The 17,239-nt window shown below is 33.0% G+C and overlaps 1 protein-coding gene across 1 annotated transcript; it reads left to right on the top strand.

The window, feature by feature from the left end:
* Positions 1 to 710: 710 nt before the first annotated feature.
* LOC128553469 (uncharacterized) lies at positions 711 to 12,954 on the top strand. Its single transcript, XM_053534625.1, has 5 exons — positions 711 to 802; positions 1,658 to 1,813; positions 2,002 to 2,168; positions 3,139 to 3,215; positions 9,982 to 12,954. The coding sequence occupies exons 1-5, from the start codon at positions 734 to 736 to the stop codon at positions 10,023 to 10,025; spliced, it is 513 nt and encodes a 170-aa protein (XP_053390600.1). The 5' UTR covers positions 711 to 733; the 3' UTR covers positions 10,026 to 12,954.
* Positions 12,955 to 17,239: the final 4,285 nt, after the last annotated feature.

Here is a 17,239-nt window from a genome sequence, read left to right as displayed (position 1 = left end):
TTAGGCCCTATATTAAAATTTTATTACGACACTTTTATTCATTGAAAAATTCGAATGTGTGCATGTTTATAAAAGAAATAAATTTTGTGCTGCTCAAATATCACTGTTTCCCGAAAGGTCTAAATTCTGTCCATTTTAAAAATATCCGTATGGTTTGATGGTCGGTGGGGTGTGAGGGGGAGGGGGTGACCGGGTGTGGGTACGAATCTTTACATTTTAATTATTATTGTTCATGAAAAAAATGAGAGAAGTTTTAATGAAATTCTACCAAATGTTTAGTTTTATATTTACAAATATTTCATTTTTAAACAATTTAACAGCAAATATCCGATGTTATTCAAGAGATCCTGACCAAAATATTGTGTGCACTACCACATTATGGTGATCTAAATTTAAATTAAATTTTACCGTTCTAAGTCAAATATGTAACAAGTTATGCAGCAGAAATTGCCATATTTAAATGTAGGAAACGATTGTCGAATTTACTAGGTGTGTAATAGGTGTTACAGCAGCTTCCATGTGATTAAAAGAAGAATATATTTGTGCCTTTCCTTATTGAATTTACAGAGCCTCGCATTTTATTATCCTGCTAAACTCGTTTAATAAATTCAGTATGAAAACACGCCCATGTAATATGCTTCATAATATCGATATGAATTTAGGAGATCATTGTACTTCAGCAAATATTCGAACATTTGATATTTAGGCTGAGGACGACTTTATCAAGGAAAAGATGAACATCAAAAAACAGCATGATTCAGAAATTGCTGATCTAAAGAAAAAAGTGAATGCGCTGAAAATGGTAAGTACCTCACCTTATTTCATTAAAAGAAATTGGGCTTCAAAGTGTTTGTTAATTTATGCATTACAATTTCTCCGATATTTAAAAGCTAACCACTCTCTCGATCAAGCATCTCGATAAACAAAAAGAGTAACACCAATTAGAAGCATTTACAGTTTTGTACACGCCTACTTTGTGTTTTATAAATAAAACAGTGCGGACAAAGAAGAGAGTAGTGCTGATTTCGAATTCGATCTCATCGGCGAAAAAATGTGTTAAAATTTGATGACATCAAGTAAACGCATTTCATGATATTCCCGATTGGGTCTATGCGTCGGTCCATTTATCTGTCATATATTTATATTCCAAATAACTCCTACAGTTTCTCTTGAGTTTGTTCAAACTGTGTAGAATACATGGTATTGCTCCTAGATCGCATTTGATTCAATTATTGATGTCAAGTATCTTGCTACACATATCAACGCGTTATTTAGATTATAGCTGATACACAGAACGAGGAGTATTATATTCAATACAATTTCATTTCCTGATAAATCCTTTGCTTTAAAAATTTCGAAGTTACTGTGGCTTGGGAATTGAAAGTTGGGTTTTACAGTAAACAATTTAAAGTCTATCAAGCTATCTTTAACATAGTTAAACTTTTTCATAGATTATGCCATTCCATCAATTTATGCCTAACATATTCAATAATAAATTCCTTTATGCGAATTCTAGTTGAAAACATATTGTGAATCAGCCCTCGTATGTGTTTTGTACGATTGAAAATTCCAAGCCAAGACTAAATTATGGCATCAAATTGATATGTTTACAAATTATATGATTACATTTTTATCAATTTATCACAATTCATTTTAGCAAGAGGGAACAATAAAGACTTTAGTTGCAAAGTTCTCGTCGTTGTCAATAACCATAAAACAAGAATGGACAGAATGGTTTCAGAAGTATAAAGAAGAAACACCGAAAGATCTTGAATCGATTTATGAGAAGCTCTTAGAAGATTGGGAAAAGGAGGTATTGTAATTGTATGTTTTATCTAATTTTATCAAAGTCTATTCTTTAAAGATCCTGTTAGGTTACATGAAACTAAACATCGATGCTTTTGATTATTTTATATAATGACATTAACGAAAACTTCGAAGCTCTGTTGGTAATTGACGAGTATATCCTTACATTTACTGATAAAGTCAAATCTTTTTAAGTGGATAAATGGAAACTCAGAGGAAATAAGGAGGCAGATTGAAGACGAATATGACGAAAGAATAAGCAGTTTAGAGAGAGAGAACAGGAAACTAAAGGAAGCGCTTAAACGCATACAATCCCGACCTTCTGTGAAAAAAGAAACAGAAAGATACACGGAGATATTAAGGTTAGTCTTACTTTCATATCAACAAAAATAAAATCCTCCTAGAATAAAAGTATCTACATTAGCAAATTGTTCTTCTACTGAACACGCCGCCGAGGCTAGAAGATAAAACGCATTCGCATTTTCTTTCTAATAAATGAGAGTGAAAGAAATTAAGTTTAACGCATATATATGGTTATGTGAATATTGATTGCGAAGGTTGGAGAAATTATTAGTGACTGTCCTTTGAATAGTAACCTAAGTGGAAAGTCAAGTATAAAATTTCCAATGCACTGTTAATAGGTTCTATAAACCTGTTATAGTTTCAATGATCTTAGAGAAATATGTATAATAGCCATTGAAAAGACAATAATTTTATAATCAAAATAATAAACACTTTATATTTTAAATAAATATATGTCCAATATAATTACATGTATGTCATACTTATTTGACAAGAAATGAAATAAAATGAATTAAGAAGCTAGTATACTACCTAGACAACACTGTTTTTCTCCAGTAGATAGGCAAGAATAAAAAAATCTTACATATATGTCCGTTTAATACGGGTTTTTTCCTATCAAAGGGTCAGTGTGGAACAAAATACCGAGCGTTAGGTTTTTTTCCAAGTTGTCCCGAAGTCTTTCACAGAACTTTTTTCTTGCCTATCACGTGGTGACAAATAGATTTGAGTATTTTCAGGCGGCACTATTTCAATTTATAGTTTATGACAGTAAAAGTGACGTTACCAAAGTACACGCTATTTTAGACAAGGTCTTTCTACAGGGAAACCCAGGCGTGTGCTCGGACGAATGTATATTTTCCCCGCTTGGTAGGCAAGAAATGGATAATTACCAACGTTCCGTTTGATGTTTAGTGAAATGAACGGTTTTGGCACTTGCTTTAATTTGCCTTGCTTTAAGAAAGAACTTAAATGATTATAAAAGCGTTAACTTTATATGTAGATATTAATCATATTTCAATTTAATTGCAGAGAATTGTTTGTACAAGATAGCTTTATTAGAACAGAGATGACTGAACAATGTCAAGAAGCAGAGTACTTCGAATATGGTAATATACATTTAACTTCTAACATCCACTAATCTTACGAGCTAGGAAAAGTAAAATTCAAAGCAACATTATTAACGCAAGATAAAAGCAGCGTAAAAGTGAACATAAAGAAAAAAACTGAACGATTTTCTCTGGCTCAAAAACTTGTAACATCTTCGAAACTTATCTGTCTATATTTTAATCAGCATTCTAGGAACATGAGCTATGTACAATCTTTTAGTTAAATATGTTTTAAGATTACATTTGTACTATATTAATTAAAAGCTGAATAATCATTTTTCTTTGAATCTAATGTTAGTATATTAAAATTTATGAAATTCAATTCAAAAGGCATTTACATATTTACAGTGACTTAAAACAGAAATTGGTTAAAGTGTGTGTGTGTGTGTGTGTGTGTGTGAGAGAGAAAGAGAGAGAGAAATCCTGCCCGCGCTGTAATTCAAACATTTTTCATCGATATTCACCAAACGTGAACAAAACGTGTTTGATTATAAGTCCTCGAAATTACGGTCCTTGAATTACCGAAAATTGGATTTTTTTCTCTTGTTCGCGCTGTAAGTTAAACAGTTCTCATCCGATCTTTACCAATCATAACGCTTCTTACAAGTTCATTAGCTAGCCAAATCGACCCAGACACTTCAGAATTATGGTCCTTTGAATGACCCAGTATAAGCCTTTGTACTTTTAAAAGGTATATTTGTAGGGAGTAAAAAGTTTATTAAGACTAACTTACTATTTCGATGATAAGTCAGTTATGGGAGGCATGCGCTTTTCTCAAAAGCAGCTCTAGTTGAATAATTCAATGTAAAACAAATATGTCTTTACAAATTGAAATCCCCATAATGATTTGGTATAAAATACACCTGTATTATTTTCAAAATTAAATCAAGGGCTCAGGGTTTTCCCATACTTGAAAGGACAATATGACCAAAAAGAAAACATGTTCATGTTCGGTTTTGCATCCTACGGATAACTTAAAAAACTTACTAAATGTAGTACCAATTTCATTTTCGTCATTTTATAGTACTGAGTTTTGAATAAATACATTTTGCCATATCAATTTGTCATAGAAATGAAACATTGGATATTGAGAATTTCACTTAATTTATAATTTATTCAAAGCTTTCCGTCTCTGACATTTTATCCGACTCTTCAAAGCACATGTCTGAATTACCAACTTCTCGTCTTTGTCGCAATTGTTTTTGCCTGTATCTGCCTCAGAATAAACATGAGCTTGTGCGAATCTTAACATGAATACATGTTACTAAATCAGTATTTTTGTTCAACACGTTTTGCATTTGTGTTAAAAGGTATACCAATCGAACCCCTCAATGAAGTGAAAATAGACAAAATAATATGTACCTGCAATAAATTATTCAGCATTTTCAATAACCAGTAACAGGATGGAAAATAATGAGCTTACCATTATGACAAACGAATTAGAAAGAACATCTAATCAGAAAAAAAATTAAATGGGCTGCTGCTCAAGAAGGTTGCCAGTAATATTACTGATAGAATAGTGCAAGATGCAGAAGACGCTTTAAATCAAAAAGCTTCCCTTGCTATTTAGTGTGCCAGGTGTAAAGCACGCACACAAGGAACAATTACCCAATTTAGTAAAAAAAAAATTGGAGAAGCGGGGTATCGAACTCACATCCCTGGTTTTGTAGTCAGGTAGTGTTACCTTTGGACCACTGAGCTCGCACTTAATTTTGACCTTTCTAAATTTATACAGGAAGTTGGCCAGTCAAAACAATTATAAACATTGACACATTTTCTTGGGATTTCTTTTATTTTACACATTTTGTTTTCAAATTAGATACATGGATACAATAGCATTGTCTACTTACTCTGAAACTATTTACCTCATGCAATAGGTATGTTTTGTTTCGGTTTTAATGTACTTTCGTTAGACTATAAATGATTAGGAAATCACAAAGTTTGTAATTTGTTTAAAAGATTCCCATATAACTCCATATACCTTGATTATGAAAAACAGCTAAAATATTTGATAGTCTAGTCCATATTCCAATAAATGTCACAGGTACAGGCATTTTGTTAGTATCTGGTTCAATAGACCTTTTTAGTATAATTTAAGTATGCTGAGTTGAAAAATATATGTTAGTTGTCTGACAAATTATCTTTAAAGGTCAAAATGTCGAAAACAAAATAGCCACCAAATTAAGATATCTTTAGTACAAATAAGTAATGTAATGTAATGAATCACAGAAAAAAGTCCTAAAAATTATCACGGCACAGTTTTGTGAAATCTGAAATTTCGAAGTAACGTCTAAACGTATTTGGCCGATTCTGTGTAATATATGATGTAATGTTCTACTACTAGTTTACTTCAACATAAATGTTTGCATTGAATAACAGAAAAAAAAAAAGATTTCCAGAAAGACATAGAATTTCTAATCAAAATCATACAAGAAACTTGTTAACATTTAAAGGTGGATAATCAGATTTTGGCCATGTAACGGATTTGTTCGAAACTTTAGCATCTGATCATTTACACTCATTTATGTTCACTTAACACTTAATACAAATTAGATTTTCACTGGAGGTATTTTTAAAATTTCATTTTCCTATCCTTGTTGTCCAGCCAAGATAGAGTTATTTTATCATAAGTATAAATTTGATAAACATACTTTGCCTAAGGAAATGTATAAATATTAGACATATTGTAATATATTTGTAAAATATTTGCATTTAAAATTATGTATTTAGATGGAATTCATTAGAAACGCAAGTTTGAAAAATTATTATTACCTCCCTTTGCCTATCTTGGTTGCGCAACCAAGATAGATTGGAAATAAATGAATTCAGAAGCTACACACAGCTTTTAAACTTGCATTTTGGTTCAGATTGTTCAATAGTTGATATGTCTATCAAATGCAAATGTAAAACTAGACATTGTATCGAAATAAAAAGAAATACCCAGCTTTTTATATACTTTCATATTAAAGGGGAGTAATTACAAAATTTTATAAAAATAATAAAATATACATTTCAAATAGGAATCTATCTCTATGTAATCTGTCTTTTTGTTCCTTAAATAATTCTCTACCAGAATATACAAAAAGTAAAAAATGTCATTAAATGTTGTTTAAATGTGATTGACCACCTTTAAGTTGAAAGAACTGAACACCAAACATGTGTATTTCAATGCAAAATAAGATAAAACATTCACGGGGAATTGATAAAAACAAATGTATTCACATTGTTACTGCAAATGGTTGGGGTACTTGCCTGGTTACATCAATGTTTGCTCGAAATTCATAAACAGTTACTGCAATTCTTTATAAAATGCATCTTGAACTGCTCTATTACGTAATGTTTGCATGTGCATAAAGAAATGATACTAATCTCTTGTTTAAATGATGTTGGTCTATTAGTTTAATTAAGATCTAAAGAAGTTGTCCTACCCTGAAATATCACCTAATTTTCAGAGTTTGGAATTTCTTATGAATACCTTTTTCTATATCACATAAGTAACCATAACATGCTGGAATTTGTTTAAGGTTCTGACATTTATTTTCAGTAATATAAATGGACAAGGAATGCTTTTATCGTATTGACATACCGGTATATTAATGAACAAAAGCCCTGTTTACATTTATGTCTTAGGATCATACATCCATACGTTTACTTGCAATCAATAAGCAGCATACAAGATTGAGGAATGGGAATCACGGCTAATAAGAACTAGCTAGGTTAGGTATGACATCTATCACCTTTCATCTGTCGGTACGTGCAGACAGGTCTAGAATTGGAAAGATTTCTTGTTGGCATACCAGAGCTTACAGTATCTTTGCCATATTTTTTTGCATTATGTCACGACGAATGTCCATGTCGAAGACCTTCTAACATTTTGCATCTAATAAAATAAGCCAAGTCAATGTTACTTGCACTAAAATCTTACACCATATTTTTGGTAATGAAACATCCTAAGTTTCAATTACTCTCCTCACTGGTGGATATGTTATTGTGCATTGTTTCCTGTTGTTTGATTTTATCGACTCATGCCTATACCAGTCAAACACTATAATTTGTTTCCTTTGTTCAAAACTACTGGCCAAATGTTTTGTTCTCCTTCTATTCTCAGGCTTTGTACTAACGCTTGGCCATTTACAATGCATACAAACTTTCCTTGTCTGGTTATTTGGTCACTCATCTCAATGTCCTTGACAAGTTCATCTAACAATATGGATTTCTTTCCCTTTGTGAGAGTGCCACTTGTTTCAGAAATGTTAAAAACTGGCAGAAATTCGTGTTAAAATTTAGTATTTCATCCTTATTAACATTAACATCCATGCATATCTTATATGCAGTCACTAAAGAACGTGGGGTATTTCGATTCAGCTTTTAATATTTTGTACTTTTCAACACTTACTGTTGACTTTGATGCTTAATCACTTTGTACAAAGAAGCAAAAGTTAATATATTGTTCTTTACTATTGTGTCACATGGCTGAACAATTGACACATTCTCTCTCTGGGTTTCTTTCTGACAAGATTGTCAATAGAGGCTTTTCTATAATGTCAGTGTCAATGGTTTAATTTGCTATATACAGCAAACTTTCACTTTGTAAATGTGGATTAGCCACATTAGACCGGCCTCAGGTTGTATGATAAAGACCATCTTGTCAAAGATATAGGGGATCTCGTTATACCAATCATTCCTCCATCTTTCTTCTAAGTTAAATTCAACCATTCTTGGCATTGATCAGCACCCACCTGTTTGAATCTGGTGTTTGACTGCTTTAGCACAAAGATGCTACTTTCGAACTCTTGCAATAATTCTTGAGGCAGCTGATGTGCAACGGCTGCCAGATAGATACTTTCCAAGAATGCATAATTTAAATAAATGGAAGAAAAAGTAAAAATAATACAAAATAGGTTTATTTACATTTTCTTATGCAATACAGCAACAGTTTTTGATCTTTCAGAAAGGTCTATTTATGCTGTTTCCAGTTTTAACTATCTTATCATTAAATTTTCCCCACCCTGAATACTCTGTTGCAAAAAATTAGTATTATTTAAATTTGAGACAGTTTTCGAAAAATATTTACTTCAATTTCTTATATCAGAGGTACGTCATGCTGAAACAAATATACAAATGTTTTCCTACTTAATATTTCCTAAGCTCAGTAGGTAGAGCGCCGATCTACACATCGCGTGGCAGATACTTGCGGAGAACATATTTGTACTGGTACAGAATCGAGGAACACTGGTTAAGTTAACTGCCCGCCGTTACAGAACTGAAATACTGCTGAAAAAGCGGCTTTAAACCTAAACAAACAAACAAACAGACAAATTAAAATTGAGAGGAACTTGCCCAAAGTTGTCCGTAGGATGCATAATCGAACTTGATCCTGTTTTTTTTTTTGTTATTAGAATTGAACGATAGTTGTTTTCTAACATTATACACTATATATCTACTTTCGCTGGAAAAAATGTTTGAAAACGAACAATTATCGGAATTTCCGTTTGTAAACTAACATCTGGATGGATGGTTACATCTATTTTATTGTTATTCTAGCAGTAAAACGAGAGGGTTGTTTACACATCTGGTCACACCATGGAGTTGAGCACTTGATCCTTTATTACATAAAAATAAGTACGATACTTTCTGAAACATGTCCGAGAGTTTTAATCAAAAACCGCCATTTTTTATCGACTAGGAAAAAATCTTGCTTTTACCGTTTTGTCCGACCTTCTCCTGCAGCTTTTATACGGAAAAGAGATATCCTCTGTATCGTTATAAATATAACAAAATGCGATTTTAGTGTAGCAGGGTAGAGTATAATATTGCACTCATACTTCCTTTATAGGTTTAATGTCGCACCGACACAATTTTCATTCATATCGCACCATTCCAGTTTTGCTGGTGGTGTAAGACCCCAGGTGCCCCTCCGTGCAATTTTTCATCAAGGGCGCCTTGTTAGAACCACCGATTTTCCGTAAGCCAGCCGGATGGCTTCCTCACATGAAGAATTCAACGCCCAGGGTAAGGATCGAACCCACATCGATGAGGAGCAGGTGATTTGAAGTCAGCGACCTTAACCACTCGACCACAGAGGCCCCCACTCATACTTCCTTGCTATTCAGCTAGCTTTTATAGCGATTTACGTTTGAGAGGTACTGGGTTGGATTCCCTCCCGGTTAGGGCTGAAGTATTTTCAGTCTGTTACATTTGGCGCCCAATGGAAATAACTCACGAGTAGATTTAAATAAACACCCTGGAACGTCTCACAGAGGTTCAAACTTCTGGAATTCGAGGGCAAATTCTGAAAGGGGAGAGACGGGGTTATATAAGCGGGTAGCTAGAGTATAAGGGTACACCTATACATGCTTTGCTATTGAGCTAGCTTTTGTAGCGACGTGGTAGAGTGTCCGCCTTAGGTGTGAGAGGTCCCGGGTTCGATTTCCGATCAGGGCTGAAGTATTTTCAGTCTGTTGCATCTGGCGACCTAAGTTTCTAATACACGAGCAGATATGAATAAACACCTTGGAACGTCTTACAAAGGCTCAAACTCCTGGAAATCGAGGATAATTTCTAAAATGAGAGTGTGAATGTTGTAGAGTGGAGTATAAGGGTTCGATTCCAGGTCAGAGCTGAAGTATTTTGAGTCTGTTACATAATTTTGCAAATTTAAGGTTTTGAATATACGAATTTTCTGTCAACTTTATCATATCTGTCAGAGAACTATACTGTGACAAATACATGTCTTGTTATTTTATTAAGATGTTTTCTTTTCTAGCGCAAAAAAAAGTGAGCGAAGAAGCGATACCAAACTATTCATAGGGACATTGTCGGAATATGTCCCATCACCACATCTGGTGTATGTGAAGACGTTAAACTAAACATGTTAAATAAAAACACTTTCAGATAGCTGATGTAACTATTTTATTATATGCTCATGATCTTTCTGCGTACTGTCATTATTAAGGAAAGAAAAAAGCATTCATTTATATTAAATTTTCGTTTTTTTTTATAGTGTGCCAATCTGACACCACTTGTATAGTCAGCGTGTAGACGAAAATGTTTGGTATTTGAATTGAAATATTTTGTTGTTTTTTTTTTCCTTTGTGTATTTTCATTGCCCGTGTGATAATTAAAGGGAACTTACATGAAACTTAAAGTGGTTGTCCCATTTATGAGAAAATATGAATATAGATTTTGTTTTAATGAAGGGTATAAATTTTGATATTAAGCCCACATTTTTCATATTAACAGGCACTTGATAAAAAGTATTCATATATTATGGTATATAGTACTTAACCAATTTGAAAAAAAAATTAAATATCAAAGGCGTTTTCAAGATTTTATGACTTTATAAAAACTCGCCCTGAGTTTAGGTGAAATTTTCAAACATGTCCATGTCCACCAAGTTTAGCATAGAACGTATCTATGACGTTAAAAATTGTAAAGTAAGTGAAAGTAAGTGATGGATATTTGTAAAAAGAGCAGGCATAATGTTGGTTTTCACCATTATTTCAAAGGCATTGCAAAAAGTTTCCTTTCTGCACAATATTTTTATATCATTATCAGTATGTATTGCTAAAAATGTATGCCTAAACATTTTGTTCAACTGGTCATTTTAACAGTACCCTAACTTGAGAAAAAAAATTGCCGGAAATGTGTGAACGTGTAGCTTTAACGGAAAACAGAGTTGCACTTGTTCAACGCCAATGTTCATAATGATTGATAGTGCTGAATAAAGAAAGTCAAACAAAATCAAAATAAATTCATATATTATACATAAGGAAACATGAAAAATAAAGCAGGCTCGCAAGGATAGATTTAAATAACGCATATAAATATGTTCTCTTGTCGCGTGAGTTCCAAAAACACAGCTAAGGTAGATAATTTTCGTTTCGATTTTGCATTACAGATATTAAGATTTGTTGGAGTGTTCGTCATTTTCTGTATGAAACAACAAAAACAAATTTCCGAAAACAATATGGCAGATGGAAAAATTGTAATATCCTATAGATTGTTATATTAATTAATGCATACAGGTAAACATATAAAAAGGATAAAGCGAATAATGAAAAAAGAAAGTTAAATAAAGACATGTATCCAACATTGAAATTTCAAAAAAATTCTCAATTATGTGTAATATAGAGTCATAACATGTACTGTGTGTGTGCGCGCGTTTCATAATTCATGTTTACTCATGTATTTCTGTTTATATCAGCTACGTATCCAAGAAATTTTATTATTGCGTAATAGTGTGCTTGTAGTTTGACTTTTTCCTTTAGTTATGTTAACTAAATATTTCTTCGTTTTAACTTGATATTCTTTACAATACCATGCCCAATCCCCTATGCAATTTTCCCGTTGGTTTAACTTGAACATTATATCGTATTCTCCATTGATTTAATATCTCCTCGCGAAATTATCTTGAAAAATTGATATTCTGGATTTCTGTGCATGTGATATCATTTTTCATATCGGTCGTTTGATATGATACTTTCATATCGAGTTAAAGAGATCATAGATCAAATTTAATGAGGCGCATAAAGACATTATAAAATTGAATAATTTTTTCAGTGTTCATGCATTGTGTATATTCTGCCGAAGTTTCTTTATATCTTATTGCTGTCTGTCAAATATTTTGAAAACAACTTCTTATGAATGGCTCGACTAAACCAATTAGATTGCCAATAATGAGCAAAATCGCCACAGTGTAGGAGTATTCTAAATTCAAGACTCCTACTGTTTTTATTTTATTGGATATTCTTGCATAAAAACTACTTTTTTCACTGGATCCGCCCATGTATAAACGGGGGGAAAATCGTGTGCAAACAAGGCAGTTCACGTGCTGTTAATGCATGATTTTTATTTTTGAAATGCTTTGCCAGAGACGTATGTATGTATTTCTGCGCAGACTGATATTTGGCATCTGCATCTTGTTTCTTCCATAATCATAATAACCTCTTCTTGTAGCATTATAGATACAATGTAATCCATAGTATGTTTAGCTGTATCAGTTTCCAACCCCAAAGGTACTGCTCCCATCAATGTACGCACTAGCTTCTCTAGAGTTTACTCCCCTTACAAAGCGTCTGTTCAGTTATTGTAAATAACTGTGAATAAATAAGTATCGCGTGTAACTTGTGCTATTGTCCGTTTTTAGGTATTATATTAATGATTTTGTTAGTATCAGTCGGTTTGTTTTTACCTGATTGTTCGCAGAATTCATATAATAAACCTCGAAAGCTAGTCACTAGCTTCGTACTCATCCGTACTCTGTTTGTTCGTACTCAAAATAATTCGAATGTAAAGTTGTTATTCTTAAAATAATTGTGTTCCTGTTTATCAAATTTTTTAGTTATATGCAAAATTATGTGTAATGTAACGTTTGTAATAACTAAAAATAAAAATAAGATGCTCAAAAACCTTCAAATCACGCTTTTAGTACTGTTGTTGTTATGTGTGCCCCGGTTATGGATATTTATTTTTATGCAAGAATAGCGACAATACACGTTTGTTTTGTGTATTAACGCCTGCAGGAGCCCGCGGGATATGTTTGTGACCGAGACCGAAGGTCGAGGGTAACAAGCAATCCCGCGGGCTTCTGCAGACGTTAACACACAAAAAAAAACGTGTATTATCCCTACATTATTTCATGACAAATGCTTATTTTATGTACCTTATGACAAATATTTACTATATGTACATGTAATTTTATTTTGCTGTGGTATCTCATATTTGGAAAATAAAATATATATCCAACCTTTCGGTCTTTTTTTTTTTTTTTGTTCTTAAAAATGTGTGGAACATTTCAGGCTATATTCTAGCAATATATTATCTGCAATTTGACGATATGGACAAGAAGTACTTTTAATCTGCGTACTGTCATATGTCAAATTTATTGTTATGTATAGTATAGACGAACGGCAGAGACTCATGATGACAGAAGATCCTCAACAGTTGAGTTTAACGTCGCACCGACAAAATTATAGGTCATATTGCGACATTCCAGCTTGGTGGTAGATTAAGCACCAAGGTACCCCTCCGTGCTATTTTTCATCACGGGCTTACACCTAAGTAGAAACATCGGCTTTCCTTAAGCCAGCTGGATGGCTTCCTCACATTAAAAATTCAACTCCCCGAGTGAGGCTCGAATTCACATCGGTGAAGGGCAAGTGATTTGATATCAGCGACCTTAAATCAATCGGTCACGGTTGCCAAAATACGACAGCCCATTGCCACATGTAGAAGACATAAAATCCGCTAATCAGGGATTGTTTAATTATATCTATGCTATACTATATTTATTTTTAACAAGGGTTGTGTGCGATTATTTGAAGAATAGAAGTAAATGTGGAAAAAAGATAAGGCAAATAATGTGTACCTGTATATTATGTGAAACTTGATACGTTTTGCACTATATGGAAAATGTATCTTATTATTATTTTAACTAATTTCTATGTCGAAAAGGTGTCATAACTGGGCCAAAGTCCTTGTCCTTATTACGTAGTCTTGCCTACATAGGACGACTATGGTGGTAATTGGTGGCGGTCAAAGTTTTAAATCTATAGGCCAAACAGTTTAGACAAAATATGAACTTGTGTAAAAACTGAAACAATTCTAAGTGCAAAAAGGGCCATTATTTAACCAAAATATTTGACAGAGTAATGTACTCTTGCCTACAGAAAGAGACTGATAAATGAAAAGTGATAAAAGTTTCAAAGATATATGTCAAACATTTTACACAAAATATGAACTGGTACGAAAACTGAATCAATTTCCAAGCCCAACAAGAGCTGTCCGCTATTCGGCGATTTGACAGTAAAATGATTACATGTCTCAATAAGAGACCTTTACTTTAAAGGAAGATATACCACGGGGCATAATTCTGTCGAGAACACAAATTAGAGCTATTGGGATTGTTACCACACATGCAGATGATGATGGTAAAGATACGTTTTAAGTTTCAAGTCTTTATCCAGAAAGTGAAGATTGCCAAAAATCTGTATGAAAGAGGCATGATTCTGTCAAAAATACAGTTAGGTTTATGGGGATTGTAACCACACATGCAGATAATGATTTCAAAGAAACATTTTTAATTTCAAGTTATTATCTTTTCATGTCCCAAAGAAATGTCTATAAACGAAGCTTTCGAGAAAAATTAACATGTAAATAATACCAAGTATAACAATTTTATAACCTTGACCTTGGCTATAATGGGCCCAATTCCAGCGGAAAAACTTAATCAAGGTGGCACCGATGCCGTGGTGAGTAGGACAGCTCTACTTATTCTGTCAATATTCCAGCTAAAATCTCCATCGCTCTTAATCATTTATATGAACCACAATAGTGAAATGAGAACACAAAGACAGTTTTATATATTCGACAATACTGATTTACCCTTTGTTTAAACTCATAATGACTTTTAAACAGGAACAGTAACATCTTTCTTCTGCAATGAAAATATTGCTGTCAAGTTAATGTTGCAATAGGGCGAATACCAAGTACATGCAACCCTGGTTTAACGTCACAGTTCAGAGTGCATATATGGGAGGAAAGTATGTACAAACAAGACAATCTGTAACACCGACAGATGCTCCCCGAAGCAGATATCAAAAAGGGGGTGGGGTCTCAAAAACAGGTTCAGATAGAGTTATGAGTTTTAATTATTGCATTTTCTCTCAAAAACCTTAATAAATGTGTTAAGTATAAAGTCAATCTTTTATATAGTTTTCAAGATCTTTTATACATGAGGGAGATAATAAAAATAGGGTCACAGTTATTGTTTATTTTACTGCACTCCCAAATGTGTTCAATAAGAATTTAAAGTTTTATAGTCACTGTGAAGGAAAGAATCTTTGTACAAACTTTTCAAAAGAAAGGAAGGTAATTAGAAATGTGGCCAGCTAGTGTTATGGTTCTTAGTTACTGCACTTTCTCTACATATGTGTGAAGTATTGAGTCAATGATTTTAATACTTTTCAAGTAATACGTCGGAAAACTTTTCATACATATATAGAAATTCAAAAACAGGGTAAGTTAGTGTAAATGTACTTTGACATTTGATTTCCCTGAATATGTAAAGTACTTGGTTAAACTCTCATATAGATTTAAAGTTATGCTCTGAACATTTTTTTTTTCACAAAAGGGAAGATAATTAAACAAGAAGGCCAAGATGACCCTAAGTCGCACACCTGAGTAACACACCATAACAGTGTAAACATGGTTTACCTAGTGAGTTCATGAAGACAAATACTCTGACCAATTTTCATAAAGATTGGACCAAAAGATGTGGCCTCTTGAGTGTAAACAAGCAATTTCTTCGATTTGAACTAGTGAACTTGTTTTAAACCATACATGACTCAGATTCAAACTTGTCCAAACTTTCATGAAAACAAACATTTTGACAGAGTTTCGTAAAGATTGGAGCAAAAAAAAGGCCTCTAGTGTGCATACAAACTTTTACTTTGATTTGACCTAGTAAACTAGTTTTTACCCCACGTTTTTCAAATTTCAAAATTTCAAATCACCCAAGACTTCATAATATCAAAACTTTTTGACCAACTTTTATGAAGATAGAATTATAAAATGTGCCCCTAAATTGTAAACAAGCTTTACCTTTGATTTGACCTGATGACCTAGTTTTTGACCCTCATGGCCCAGATAAACATTAATCCGAGATTTTATGCAGACATATAATCTCGCCAAGTTTCATGCACATCAAATGAAACATGCCGCCCCTAGTGCATGCACAATGTTTCTTTTTGATGTTTACAGGTGGCCTTGATTTTGATCCCAGATGATCCAGATTCGAACTTGGGCAAAATACATCAAAATCATTATTTGGACCAAGTTTCATAAAGATAGTATCATAAACATGGGCTCTGGAATGTTATCAAGTATTTCTTTTGATTTGACCGGGTAACCTAGCTTTTAACCGTAAATGACCCAGATATGGACTTGACTTATAAGTCATCAAGACATTCATTCTGACAAATTCTTATGAGTTTCAAAATTAAATTGTGGTATCTTGTGTGTTGGCAAGACTTTCTTTTGATCTGGCCTAGTGACCTAGTTTTTGACCCTGCATGACCCCAGTTTCAAACGTGACCTACATAATATCAAAACAAACATTCTGAACAAGTTTAATAAAGGTTGAGTCACAAATGAGGCTTAAGAGTGTTCACATGCTTTTCCTTTGATCTGGCTCAGTGGCCTTATTTTTGACCCCACTTACCCAGTTTCGAACCTGACCTAAAGATCATGAAGATAAATATTCTGATCAAGTTTTTGACCTCGCGTGACAAAGATTTGAAATCATCAGACTTCATGATAACAAACGTTTCAGACCAAGTTTTATGAAGATAGAATAAAAATATGTCCCTTAAAGGGCAAGGAATACCTGAATTTAAGTTAATTTAATATGAAAATCATCGTCAAGGCTTTCAAAACGTTGATGTTTTTTCTAAATCGGACAACTATTGAAAAAGATATGGCAGTTTAAATTTAAGGAAATGGCTGATCATGGAGAAAGCCATTTTAACGTGTTTATGACGTCATTTACACACTGTTGAATTCTTGATTAAGCAAATTACCTTTAACATGGATTAATTTCATACGTTTTTGAGTATAATGTGTAAAACATGGTAATATCCTTTATTATTGCTGGAAAAAGTAAAGACATTATTTACAGAAATAAGTAAAAATACTTCAAATATGTATTTAGAAATTTCATAAATCCGCATTTTTGTTTCTTGTTGCCATGGAAACAAAATTGCAACCATTTTGATCAAATATTTAAATGCTTATTACTGTCTCATTTTGTAAATTCTTTCACTTCTTTAAATGATTTAAGGAATCCTAGCAGATGGATTTAACATGAGAACGAAACTGCATTTCCCTTTAAGATGTAAACAAGTGTTTCGTTCGATTTGACCAGCTGACGTTTTTTACCCCACATAGCCTAGATTCGAACTTGACCGAGATATAATCAAGGCAAAAATTCTGACCAAGCCTCATAAAGACTGCGTCACAACAGT

The sequence above is a fragment of the Mercenaria mercenaria genome, unplaced genomic scaffold, assembly GCF_021730395.1.
Source record: "Mercenaria mercenaria strain notata unplaced genomic scaffold, MADL_Memer_1 contig_3866, whole genome shotgun sequence".
Lineage (NCBI taxonomy): Eukaryota > Metazoa > Mollusca > Bivalvia > Venerida > Veneridae > Mercenaria > Mercenaria mercenaria.
This window is presented reverse-complemented; position numbering and strand designations above follow the sequence as displayed.

Excerpts from the sequence above, each read along its gene's own strand:
- LOC128553469 (XM_053534625.1), top strand. The coding sequence starts at position 734 with ATGAACATCAAAAAACAGCATGATTCAGAAATTGCTGATCTAAAGAAA. Across the intron at positions 1,814-2,001 it reads TAGAAGATTGGGAAAAGGAG|TGGATAAATGGAAACTCAGA; the intron begins GTATTGTAATTG and ends AATCTTTTTAAG. Across the intron at positions 3,216-9,981 it reads AGCAGAGTACTTCGAATATG|CGCAAAAAAAAGTGAGCGAA; the intron begins GTAATATACATT and ends TTTCTTTTCTAG.